The sequence below is a fragment of the Electrophorus electricus genome, chromosome 21, assembly GCF_013358815.1.
Source record: "Electrophorus electricus isolate fEleEle1 chromosome 21, fEleEle1.pri, whole genome shotgun sequence".
In the NCBI taxonomy this organism is placed as follows: domain Eukaryota; kingdom Metazoa; phylum Chordata; class Actinopteri; order Gymnotiformes; family Gymnotidae; genus Electrophorus; species Electrophorus electricus.
The window spans coordinates 8,607,754-8,621,831 of record NC_049555.1 but is presented as its reverse complement, the minus strand read 5'-3'; the positions used below and the strand labels follow the sequence as shown (position 1 = coordinate 8,621,831).

Below are 14,078 nucleotides of genomic sequence, written 5' to 3'. Positions count from 1 at the left end.
CAAAAGGCTTGTAATCATTTATGGTCAGGAGTTTTACATGCTATTTATCAGAAAATACATATTACGTTTTTATAGGATTACATTAGATTAAATTATTTTTCATATATGCCCCTTATGTGACACATAACTTAACATTTCACATATACTGATCTTATACTATATAAATATGCTAATTTAAGGGACTATCCACATTAAATAATTATATTAAATACATTGCCTAGCTGATTACCACATTTTTATGGGAGTTTTATAGTCCTTTTATAGACCTGTCAAGTGGGTAAAAAAGTGTCTAGCTTATTAATTACATGCATTATATAGTTGTTAAGTTGATGAAAACAAAAACCTACAAGCAGCAGCTCCAAGTAGCTCAGCTTCACCTGAGCCAGTAAAACGCAGTGTGGGACGTTAATGTAACCACCCGAAGCAGTAAAGGAAAGCTATGGCACCATTACAGCTCCATTACCAGGCAACTGGTGAAGCAGCAGGGTAGGTGGGCGGTCCGACCGGGCTGCACAGGATGGTGCTAAGATGGTGACCAGCCCAAACCAACCCCCCCCCCCCCCCCCCCGCCATGGCCCAGGGTTTAGCCAGAGACTGGAAGCCTTTCGTTTGCTGCTTTGCGCGTCCTCAACAGCAGCGCTCTTCCCCAAGAGGGGGCCGAGGAGGAGGGGATGTGAGCAGAGGAGGGGATGTGAGATCTGTTAAGGATTTAGTGGCAAGGAGCAAAGCAGGAGGGGAGCGGATGATAAGGGGCCCAGGCAGGGTGGTGAGAAGGAGATTCGCTTCAGCTGCGTTTCGTTAGACACTCTGCTACCGTCCTGCTCTGACTGCGTTCACGCTCCTCTCCCTGTAGCGTTCTCCTCACATTACTGCCTGCAGAACAGCAGCGTGACGCAACTCACTAATCTCACCAAAAAACAAACAATTATATATAGTCATGTAAATCTATGTATACCTGATATTTTATATTTATGTATAAAATGTATATTTTTTATACCACCCAAATGTCCAATCTAAACCTCAATAACCAAAATCAAACATGTCTTTGTGGGAGATCTAACATATTCAGTCCTCACAAAAAGATCAAAACGAAGTGACATACGCATGCGCACACACACGCACGCACGGACGCACGCGCATGTACGCACACACTTCACTAAACAAATTCTATATTAAATCAAACAGGCATTTCATTTGTGTTCAAGCTCCATTCTGCATCTCCTCTGCCTCAGCGATCACACGCCTTCATCAAACTCTGCGCCTTTCCCCCCCATTAGTCAGACCAGAGTGTTGAATAAATAAACATCATCTCAAATCACTCAGGTTTCCACGCGTCAACATCATTAACAATGCCAACCACACGGCTGACGGAGGCATCCAAGCGTCACGTGTTTGGGTGCTGGGGGGGTATGGGGGGTGTAACGCGCCACGTCGTATCTAGGCACGGAGCTCTGTCTGTGGGGGAACTGTGGGTCTGTGGCCAACGGGAGCTGACTGGCTGCCTCACACAGCACAGTGTCAGCAGCGCATGCGGTACAGCACACGGCACCTGCCAGCACCCTTTACGCCTGTGTGATTAGCGGGACTGCTGACCTTGCTCGCTTGCTCAGTGCAGGAGCTCAGTGCGGCTTTCCCAAACGGGACGGAAGGCGGTAAAGAGCAGAGGAAACAGAAGACACACTGCAGGCTCTTCCTGCATTCTTAAAGGCCTTTTACTTGTTTTGCTGAGCTTGCACAGGCTTGGGAACTTACAGCAGTTGTTTAAAATTGGCTCTGAGAATGTGATGGCTTTGTAATTTTTCTATTTTTTTCCAAAACTGCTATAACAGTGGTTCAGCACTTAGTTAACAGGAGCAGTTAAAGTTCACACCGCAGGTCTCTAAAGCAATTACATATTTATTGAAATCAATTCTGCATAATCTTTGTGGTTTTATTTATTTTTATTTCTTCTTTTAATCATTTTCATGTTTGGCATAAGCTACTTTCTTCAAAAACAAGAGAAACATAACTGGGAGTGTTCATGTTTTCCAGCTTCAAAGACATTTACACTAGCGATGGATTTTAGATCACTGGAGATATATTTTGGTTGTGCTACAACTGTGTCATACATACTCCATGCCTATAATGGTAAAGTGAAGGGATAAAACTGGCTGGCTTAAGCTTTAGGTGGCTAGAGTTCAGTGAATTCAGCAGGAGCGTCTTTCAATGTTAATTCAGTGCTAGTGGGTTATCAAGCAACTACACTCATACGGGGTGACATCATCCATCATCCTCAGTAAAATTCAGTGGAAGCCTAGTCAAAGACTCACGTGTAGACTCGTCTCTCCCTCCTTCTCCCTCTGTCGTTCCCTGTCCTTTCTTTTCTCTATTCCCCCCTCTATCTCTTTCTCTCTCTCTGTCTGTCTCCCCCCCCCCATCTCCCTCTCCCCTCTCTCGTTCTCTGCAGTGCACAGTGCAGCATGTGCACACTGGCACCGTGCCAAGGCTTCGGTTATCAGCTCTCTGCAGGGGTCCAGCATGCATGATTCCTCTCGCCCTCCCCCATCACTACTCTTGACCATTTCCCAGGAGACGCACGGCTTGGTTTCAGAAATGTTAGCAATTCCCCCAAGACCAGCCTGCACCTGTACCACCTGCTGACTACCGCATACACCCTCCCCTAACTTCCTCCCCCCTCAAAAGCTTCTGCAGACCCTGCGCTGGAATCACCTGCAGCCTCCTCCCAGGCGAAAAGCACCGAGGTCGAACTCTGACACGACCCTCGTTAGTGTGCCGTCGGCAAGGGCCGAGAAGCTCACTTCTTCGGTGTGTGTGGAAAGGCCAGTGAGGACTTCATTAGCCGGCCGTGCTGCTCGCTGGGAAAACCACGTTCCCAAATGTCAGGCCTGTGATGTGCGTATGCCACGGCCCCGCACGCCCCATCACCCCCGCCCGGGTTCGCACAGACAGACGCCTGCACGTACACACGTGCACAAAACACACGCGGGCGTAAATGCTGTCTCGAGATGATGAGAGAGAGACAATGAACAGGACATGGGGGGGGGGGGGGGGGAAGGAGAGAAAAATACATTGATGCATATGGGCAATTACATTCAGAATTTACAACCCCTACACAATCTCTCTCTCTCTCTCTCTCTCTCTCTCTCTCTCTCTCTCTCTCTCTCTCTCTCTCACACACACACACACACACTAACATTCAGAGCTGTGCACAAGTTCACACAAGCTATGCAAATACCTAACAGTGGGGGGGGGGGGTTCTGCTTGAGGCAGAGCGAAACAATAGAATAAGCAGCAGCAACAACACAAAGAAACCCCACAAAGCAAAGACAGGTGACCTCCCACTGTATGCTAATACAGTCATTGTTTGCTTATTCATTTACTCTTACATGGGGGGGAGGGGCAGTGTTCCAGTAGGCCAGTAGCAGCACCTGCCTCCCATCTACAGACAATAGACACCAATGCAAAAGGCAACACAGAATGAAGATCTAATACAAAAGCTGCAACAAGAGGTTGAACAAAGGGTCACTATAGCGGGCGAAGCCTAGAAGAAAAAGGGGGACACTTGCTTCCATGCGTTAACCGCCTCGCTTTGGAGAAATGTCGCGAATTTGCAGAAATCAATAGAAGTCGGATCCAAAGCTGTTTGGTGCTTGATAAGAACGTTTGGTGATCGTCCCGGCGGTTCATTTCTATGGCTGGAAGGAACCTTTCTTACGTTTGCCTTTTGAGGCAAGCGGTAAAAAGTCTGAGATCACTCTTCCCAGAGGCCTGTAATTTTCGACCCCCTCCATAAAAGCCCGTCATTTCACGTTCCCATGACAACAACCCCTGATACAAGGGGGAAAAAAATAAGCATTGGGCTTCTAGGGTGACCTTCAGAAGAGCATGAAGAGCTATGGAATCACAGAATAAACCTGCACGTGTGAGTGCATGCTCTCCATCAAGAACCTGTGGGCTATAGCCAAGCAGCACTCAGGGGTTAGAGATCTGCCCCATGTGATCATATCGCACAAAGTAGTAGATGAAATTATCAGGCTCCAGCTTCAGTGTTTAGCTCTACCTGCTCCTGAGGTCCTTCAGCAAAACACAAATCTACAGCAGCTGGAAGAGGGCAGTCAGGGGACTCTATTTAGATTGGACGACCTCATCAGCTCTCGCATCCAATTACAGTGAGCAGCCAATCAACTCAACTTGCATCACAATTGGCCCGCAGACCGTCAGGAGTTAATGAACCATTAACCATTTAATGAAGGCAATATGATCACGGTCAGAGAGAGGACACAAAGAGGCACGAGCGGGTCAAAAGTTGGAGTTTTCCCCCCTCCGTTTCAAACCTCACCCATCATTACTGTCAAAGGACGGACATCAGTGGATAAATGGGCAAGGCGGGTAATTGGGAGCAAACAGATTGTTTCGCTTATTTGGCAATACGAGAGGAGGACAAGTTGCGAACATCAGAGAGACAGCGAGAAGAGAGAAAGCCCACCCCATGGTTACCATGTGCACCAGGGCCTGGGAAGAGCATGCATGAGAGCAAGAAGTTAGGAGACTGTGTTGGGGAGGGGGGTGGACTTAGAGGGGGTTGAGTGCCTTAGCAACAGAAATCCCCACACAAAGCAACTGCTCCAAAATGAAATCAGATTTCTCTTGATGCTCTGCATGTTCTTTAAAATAAAGCACATGACTGTCTTCTAACAGAACATAGCAAAAACAGCAAAAAACAGAGCCTTTCAAGGTTAACTGGGTAATAGATATTCACATCAAAGATATGTGATAAGGAGAAAAAAAAATTCTCTTGTATGTTTGTGTGTGTGTGCGTGCATGCATGCATGTTTGGAACAATGTGCATCAGAGAGCAGTGCTTGGGGGACTGCATGAAATTGCACCCACTTTTACATCAATTAAATTCAAATCAGGTGCATCTGGTTGTTCCTAGATATGGCAACTGCACCCTATGAAAAGAAATTACCCTTAATCAGATTACCATCCGTTCATTTCCCATCAGGCCCCAGGCATGGGTTTCTAAAAGAGATCAATTAGTCAAAACACATGGAGGTGTGTATGAACAGGCGCACGTGTGGATGTGTGCGTGTAGTGCAAACCCAGTGTGTGTGTATGTATTGTATGCGTAGCATTTGTTTACACAGCAGCGTATGTGTATGTAAACAATTCCCAGGAAATTATCTTCTTAAAGCCACTGACTTTCATCAAAAGGACTAATAGCCTTCTGTCACCCGAGGCTGATGACGAGTGCTGGTGGCTCCCCTCGGTTAGCTGAGCGACGAGCCGCCATAGACCAAGCTGGGTTTGATGCAGGCGGTGTCCCCCAGCTGCTGCAGAGCACAGCGCAGCTGCACCGAGGCACAAAGGAGGCCACCTCATGCCAGAATCAACAAGGGGTGTTTGTCTGTAGCTCACCTGGTAGAGCATTGTTGCTAGTAACACCAAGTTCATCGGTTTGATACCAGAGAGGGCATGTACTGTCATCCTGATAAACATGTCTCCCCAAATAAAAGCATCTACCAAATTACGTAAATGTGCTGTAAATGCATTTGTAACAGAGTTAAATGGACATGTGGCCCAGCAAAGCAATTTATTGTGTACAAGTTAAATATAACACAGAAGGACTGACAGCCAATAAATATGCTCTTGTGTGCTAAGGAGGGACTATAAATTGCGGGTGTAATACAAACCATTACCATTAAATCCAAGCACAACTTTGCTTGAGTGGGTATAGGAATTTGGGCTGCTTTCTGGGACAAAGGGAAGGCATAGGAAGGCTATGGTCTTACCTTCATCAACACTGATTCACTGAGCTTCTCCCGGTTCACGATCTTTATGGCAACTTTCTGACACGTGACGCAGTGGACCCCCAACTTCACCAGACCTAAGATGAAAGGCAAAAAAAAAAAAAAAAAGATGAAAAATAAAATGTCAAAAAAAGTTACATCAGCCAAAGAGCATTCTGTGGCAACAAAGTGCTGGCCTCAGCAAGACACTACTCACAAATAAAAAAAATTGTCTCTCCATAGCCGCCGTCATGCGTAAAATGAAAACTCAGGCGCGCTTTTCATGCAGCCAAGTAAATGTCAGGTAACATACATAAACACAAACAAGGGCACATCAACGTGGGAGATCCCTCAACGGCTTTCTGTCATAACAATAAAAAGGTAGCCTCCCTCCCTCTCCACACACTCAAAGGCTGACAGGGGAGTGTGCATACATCACGGGTCCGCTCTAAATGCCACGCCTTTGCATTCTTTTATTACCTCCATGCATTTTTGAGCATGCCTCTGCATATCAAACTGTTGATTTCCCGACGGGGTTACCCTAGGGGCTGAGCGGCTGTAAACCTTCGACAGGTCCCCGCGTCTCGTTTACGCCCGTGGGTCGTTAGATCCTGGAGGGCTTTAACGACATGTCAGTGTCGCCGTATCACTGTGGTGCCCTATGGGGGGTGTGGGCGGCAGGGTTTGGACATGCGGTCCCTCGTAAGGGACGGCAATGTTCTGGGACCATATGAATATTGCATCAGCGCGTAACTGCCTTGGATGGACGTGCACTGGAGCGAAAAAAGGTGCACAGTAACCCGTTTGCAGACGCTTGTCGCCGGTGAAAGTTTCTGAGCCACCAGAGCATGCAGCTGTGCACGGGACAGAAAAGGAGGAGCCAGACAAGAACAGACGCTGGAAAGACATGGGCTTCTCAGTATGGAGGGAAGCATACATCGGAGAATACATCATTCAAACAGTGCAGCACCTACAACATTACACAACAACCTGAAGCAGGCAGTGAAGCTTCCAGCACAATATGGAAGCACACTGAGGGCTACTGGGGGGAAAAAAACAAACAAACAAACAAAAACAAAAACACAACACAACATTTGCGAGGCCATACTAATTTGGTTTTCTGTCAAATGTTTGAATATATGAATAAATGCATACAAATCAGGCAAATTATTGTTAAACACATGTTAGTCAGAAAGAGTGGGCATGTATAGACTTCTGCCAAAAAAAAAAACCACCCGGAGAAAAGCTTCCACATAGCTTTAAAAACACATCTACATACAAGCTGCCTTAATCATGTGCACCATGTGTGCCAACATGCATCATCTCATGCTCATTCACATAGCTTTCACTGCAAGCAAGGAGATATAGTTATTCTATCAGGGATGGGTAATCTTATCCTCAAATATCCGCAACCCTTTCTCTGCTGATGTGTCATCAGTCTCTGTTCCTGGCTCCATCTATGATTTCATTTGGTTAATCATGACCATCTCATCCAGCTGTTGAACTATGCTCTGCAAAAGTGCAGGCTTCCAGGTATAGACATCTGCACCTGTCCACTTTTCCATTTAAAACCCACTACTAGGTAAACAACTCAAATTCAATGGCCATGTGTCTCCAGTGGTTGGAAATAGGTAATGCCAGAACTACTCCTGTCGGAGCTTCTACATCACACAATCACACAAGCCGTCGTTACCCTGACCCTCTTCAGTCAGCGCGCTGGGCAGGAAAAACGGACGCATCGGCCAGGGCGGCGCTCTTCGGGCAAGTCAACGAGTCGTGTGCTTGTTATTTTTTACAGAGCAAAACAACACTCTTCCATGAGAGGTTCGTCCACAAACACTTATGAGGGAACTCCAAAAGCCATTGTAGCTGAAATCTCGGAAGAGGCACACGGATCTGTCAAAGAAATGTGGCAAAAAATTTATTTTAAAAATGACCAAATACAACAACTACAGCTTGGGTTGAACCAGGAAATAAAACAATACAATGCAAAATAAAGCACTGCACAAGAAAAGAGAAAATGCAGCCACCCATAAGACCTCATTCCTTTCCAGAAAATGTCACTTCTCCACAAAAAAAAAAGGAAAAATGGAGGAAATAAGCAGCAATCCGTAATGTGTGGTACTGTAACAGCCTCACGCGTTCTCTGGTGACATGGGACTCCAAACACATCCACGTGAGGGCTGTGTTAACACAGGTCTTTACTACCACTCCTCACATCTAACCAACACAAGCAACTAACAGATCGATGCATGAAAGCTTGTCTGTTATAGCAAAAAGCATGCCTGTGACCTTCAGAGAAAACAGGCACCAGTAATGACGAGGGATTCCCCACCTGCATGTGTCAAAGCCATTTTTACTTACACTGTACTAATCCCCACCAACCCACCCTCCTAGCAGACACACACACACACACACACACACACACACACGCACACACACGCGCACGCACTTTCTCTCTCTCGATATTGCCTTCACAAGTCACACAGAAATTCACCATGAACCCATAAGTGTATATGGTTGTTAGTGTAGCATCTGTATTGACACTCTTGCTTGACTGTTTCCTGTCTCCTGCAGCTGACGTCCTAACACACAGAATCTGCCAGCCTCTGCAGAAAGGACAATAAGTGGCTATACTGTGGCAGTGGCAAGGAGCTGCTGTCCCACGCTGATCTATTTTTGATTAATGCACTCAATGTCAGCATAAAGAGTCCATAATTATGCCGTCACTGAAGAAATCGCAGCTGGGTTGACTCCAAATGGAATGTGTGAAAACACTTTACTTACAGCCCACATATATAATGCATTGTGATGCATGTGTGATTCATATCATTGGCAGATGATGAAGTCGTGAAGTGTTTTCTCTTTGTCACTGTTTGCTAATAGATTTCTCTCCACTTTTTATCTGAAAGCTGAGGTTCACTCTTTTCTGTTAGCATATGTAAATACATTAAGTATATCCCGATGTTGAAAGAATTCTGATTTCTATCGGTGTGGATCAGCGCTTAGGTGCTGTTGTGGATGTACTGTGTGTACGGGGTCCATAGATACTCTGATTGTTTATAAACCCTTTTGTGAAACATAATTGACAGGTAAGGGCAGGTATATAAATTCCATCACAATTAAATTCCAAAGTCAACATCCACTCATCAATCAGTCCATTCATCTATCCTTTCACCCATCCATCCATCAGAAGGGCTGTCATCCAGTTGTGAAGCTCTTGCTGTGGGCCTGAGGCTGCATCCTCTGAATGGATGTGATGGGTGTGTGTTCTGGGCCTGGCGGTACAGAGGCAGGCGGTGGATGCTCCAGTGACAAGAGCCCGTCGTCCACAACAGGAGCACAAAGCCCTGATGAAGCCAAACCCAACATGTCAAGCATCATCCTTTGTGCTTTTTTGTCTGTCTGTGTTTTGGCAGTGAAAATCTTTCAATTAGGCCTTTGTAGAGCTCCTGGGGGACGGGTGTCTAGAGATCACTGCACACATCCGTGCATGCCCGAGCAAACACACACACACACACACACACACACACACACACACACATGCGAACACACAAAAATGCACAGCTATCAAGTAACCAGCTACTACAGCACCACAAGCGGCTATTTTTATCGGCTGCCACCATAAGACCCCAAGCAGCTGTGCAGACGAACATCTCTGTGTTTTCACTTTGCATTTCAAATCTCATCTGAGGACTCTCCACTTGGCCTGGTCCTTCATTGTGCTGTGCAAATGTTTATCACTACCATCTCTCTGGCCTAGTTGGAGTTTGACTTTCAGACTTTGGGGAGGTCGGCTCCTCCGGGAACTTGGTCGTGTCAAACAATGGTAGAATGTGGAATGGTCAAATGGTGTCTAAAGAGTTATTAACATTAACGATGGTCAAAAAAAGACATTTCCATTCCACAAGGCAACTCGTTCAGCACAGTGTTGCATGGTCGGAACATATGGATGCTTAAATTTTATACTATCAAGCAAAGTAAGACAGACAGAGGAAAAGAATTAACAACTACATATAAAGCTATAAAAAATGTGAACTGAAAAAATAAATAACATTTTAATATTAGATATTAATAATAATATTATGTAATATTAGATTAATATTAAATGACTGTTAGAATGCTACGCCTGCAGAGTCTCGTGAAGAGAGGCTCAATAATGATGATGTTGGCGACAGTCCCTCAGTGCACGGGTGCATTCTGCAGGTGACTGGCTTTATGAGGGAAGATATTTGGATCCCAACAATGAGGCATCTGGGGCTGTCACAGCTATGATTGATGATCGCCTAATATGAAAACGAATCAGACGCAGGCAAAATCAATGAAACCAGGCCTGGCTTCAGAGGCTGCAACACTCTCACCGTAATGCTGGCAACACCTTATTTAAAAAAAAAAAAAAAAAAAAAAAGCGGTAGCAGAGAAGCTGAGAAGACAGCAGGAAGAGCCCAACGTACTGCTCCATGTGCACACAAACATGGCTCCTGCTCAGCTCAGGACGCCTTTCCTTGGCTCCTCACCTGAACCGCTGTGCTAATGCAGCAGCCTGTTGGTGATACAGTCTGAAGCGCCATCTGCTTAGTGCAGACCGTGAGACATAATGGGGCTTGCCTAAGGGGAGAGAGAGTGGCACCCACCCTCAACCCCGCCCCCCCACCAAGACTGCCATGGTGATCTGGGAGAGGAGGGGATGCGAGGGCGATGCATATCCAGCTCTGCAGGTGATAAAATCGCACCAAGGGCAGTACTGCAGAGGGTGAGCATTTCATCACCATCATCAGAATGGTTCTGCTACAAAGAGTATATTTAAACGAAGTGCATCCCAAAGTCTAACTCTAACGACGTCTCTGGGGGCAAATTCGTTTGAGCAAAAAGCTCGTCTCCGGCAGCAGTCACTTAATACTCAGCCAGGCTTACACCTCCATCCCCAGAGGCCTGGAGAATCAATGAACCTGCAGATCCCCGCCGCACTAATCAAAGGCCGCTCCCAAACCCGTGGCGGGCCTATTTCGGATTGCTAAGGCCTGCGTTTTCAAAAGCGGTGGTGTAGCCAACGCCGTTGCCTCCAGGCTGTGCCTCCAAGCTGCAGAGGCATCGGGTGCCAGGCAGCTTCCCAGCTGCTCCCAACCGCTGCTCGCGCCCCGCCACCATCTTGGGCCCCATTCAAATAAAAGGGGCGTTGAGCCAGCAATATTAAATATGTGTTTATTGCCCATAATGAAAGCCAAGGAGAGCCAAATATATCCTCAAGGGCCAAAATGTTATCTGCACCACAAAGAAGGCTGCTAAAGGGATCATGATGTTAGAACCAGGTTCTGCAGCCTGGCTGGAGCCTGGTGAGGCATGAAAAAAAGACCAAAGCAATTTGAACACAGAACATAAATAGACATATACAGATAATGAGATTTTCCCATTTTAAAAGAAAAATGTTTGTGATTTTCAGATAATGGGAAATTAGCACTAATTTAGCATGGAAATGTGTAGTGGTCAGAGCCTATTTCCTTGACTCATCTGCAATATTAATCAAGTAGTCTCAGAGCACCAAACTAACACTCCTTCACAGACTAGGGCAGCAGCCAGTGAGACAGCTGCGAGTAGGAACTGAGCGTGCTCCAAGTCTTGTGAGCCTATGAAATGCGGAGGTGAGGGAGGGGCTTGCAGCATGAGAAGGTGAGATTCATTATGCTGGCCACCATTGTTTGGCCTGTTGACATCTCTCTCAAGCAGTGGCTAATTCCATTGCCACTCGGGCTAAATCAATGTGTCAACGGCAGTGAGCTCATTATCCTGATGCCCACTGTATATTAACGGCTCGCCGCGCTGATTTCTATTAGCCGGCGCTGCCTCTCAACACATCATCTGCACAGCCTCTCACATATGGCCTTTTTTACTATCTCTCTCTCTCTCTCCATCTCTTCTCCTTTCTCCATTCACTAGAAACAAAGAGATCTCAATAATGGCTCCTCTATAGCTGGCTAGTAAGAGGCAGACTCTGCCAGGACAGAAGTAAGGGTTTGCTGATTAGAGTATAAGTTAATACAGCTACAGTCTCCTGATTTGGTCGCTGACCATGGTGCTCACATACAAAACAGATTTGGCATTTCTCTCTTCATCATAGAATTTGTAGGACATATATAAATGTCCTAGATAACACCCTGCAAAAAATAATAAATGTATTTAAAGTTATTTATTGTGCATGATAGTTTACATTCATATTTACAGTGTATATATATATATATATATATATATATATATATATATATATATACACATACACATACACACACACATACATACGCGCACACACACGCACGCATACACACAACCATTAAACTCCCTTGTGATCTCCACCTTCAAGGATCTTCATAACTACTAATGCCTTCCATAACAACATGCACATTACTTGTACTGATCACCAGTGAAGGCCAGTGCCTCGCATTTATGTCATGTAGCAAGTTAATGTGATTGAGGACTTGCAGAATTACCTTAGAGATGGTCACTTATAACAGCTGAAGAGCTATCGACCTAGTCCTTGTTACCGTCCCCAGATTTACCGTTGTGACACCTCACTGTCATTCCCCCCGCCCCCAACCTCGACCAATCAAGTTATGCTGCCACTGCGCCTCTAGCCAATGAGCTATTGATTAACTGCCTTTGTTACTTCTCAAATGAGATTTAGGATGTGGGGATCAGAATCACTCTAGAGACTACACCACACATAAATAAACCTGATTTATCATTTCACATATAATTCAGCCATTGCATGCATCTCACAAATAGATTTAAACTTCAGCCCTGTTCTCGGGAACCCACAGAATGAGTATATGCACAGTTATCCATATATTTTCATAATCTTGATTCGATAAATAAAAATTTGGTCTTTCATGTTCTCTGAAGAATAAATGAGCATACTGAAACCACAGTGGAAGCCACATTGCATGTGTCCAAGTCAGCTCAGAAGACAAAGACCCCTGTTGTCTACATGGTCACAGTGGACAGTCCAGCCAGGACCGCAGAGACAGCTGTATAAGCGCTGCCCTTGCTGCTGGTGCCAACACTGCTTTAGGAGGCTGGTCCAGCAGCGATTCCCACAGTGATCCTGCAGTGCCTGTGTGATGTATCACAGGGGGGCTCTCTAGAGTGGCCTAGCCTGCAGGACTGGATGTGTCAGGCCAGTGCCACTCGCTCACCTTTCCGGGTTGTCCACACTTATTATGTTGGGGGGGGGGGGGGGTTCACTCGGGGGTATGAGAGATAGAGAGAGGGGGATAGAGAGAAAGAGGCAGAAAGAGATAAACAGAGAGGTAGAGAGAGAAAAGGGGAGCGAGGGAGAGATGAGATAAGAGGGAAAGAGGAAGCAATAAGGAAAGAGGGAGAGAAAGAGATCATGAAAGAAAAAGAGAAAGAGAGAGAGGGGCTACCTCTTCTTCAGCTGTAAGTATTCATGCAGCAACTCACACCCCACGTCCTGTGATTAGGAATAGTACAGAATCGCTGGCTACATCACACTTCAGCTCTCTTCTTATTCCTCAGAGACGCCAAGAACACGCAGGCATCTTCAAGCACCATATCTCTCTCTGTCTTTCTCTCTCTCTTAAATAGTCATACACATATACTCCCTGCCTATTCTCTAGGGTCTTCGTTCATGTCTAACCTTTTCTCAAACTGTTGTGTGTGTGTGTGTGTGTGTGTGTGTGTGTGTGTGTGTGTGTGTGTGTGTGTGTGTGTGTGTGCACATTCGTGCGTGAGCATCTGTGTGAGTGTGTATGTGTGTGTGCATGCATTCACGCGTGAGCATGTGTGAACACCACAGATTACTTCCACTATGGTACAGGGGTAGGAGGTTAGGAAGTTAATACCTCTGTGTGCTGGGGTGTCTGTCTAACATTGTCCTCCCCCCAGGAGAGCAAAACAGTCGCTTAAAACAGAGGACATGGACTAAGTGAGTGAGAAAGTGAGAGGGCAAGAGAGAGCGAGCAAGAGAGAGGACGCTGCACACAGCAGTGTACATAATCTGAGCTGCACTGCTCAGAGCAAAGAGGGAAAGGGGCCCTGCTGGTCTCTATTATAGATCCTCCCCCTGGCTGTGGGCCCAGGTTGATGCTGGCAGCAGCTGCTTGTGTGTGGTCATCGGTGCGATCGTTGTCCCATGTAAGCTGGTGGAAATTACTCCAGTGGTTCAAGGGCCCAAAGAGAGTTTTAAGCACAGCACTAGCACCTATCTTACTCTAACCCTCCACAAAGTCCTTTCACCAGAACACTGTAGACGTGAAATCAGAGCTTCAAAGCTGA

The 14,078-nt window shown here is 46.1% G+C and overlaps 1 protein-coding gene across 5 annotated transcripts in view; it reads right to left on the bottom strand.

The window, feature by feature from the left end:
• The window catches only part of brsk2b (BR serine/threonine kinase 2b), a 95,766-nt gene that overhangs the window by 40,141 nt on the left and 41,547 nt on the right, over nucleotides 1-14,078 (bottom strand). For all 5 annotated transcript variants that reach the window (XM_027013801.2, XM_027013802.2, XM_027013803.2 and 2 more), the window contains exon 2: nucleotides 5,793-5,887. In XM_027013801.2, coding sequence (XP_026869602.2) covers nucleotides 5,793-5,887 — 95 coding nt within the window. The remainder of the gene's footprint in view (nucleotides 1-5,792; nucleotides 5,888-14,078) is intronic.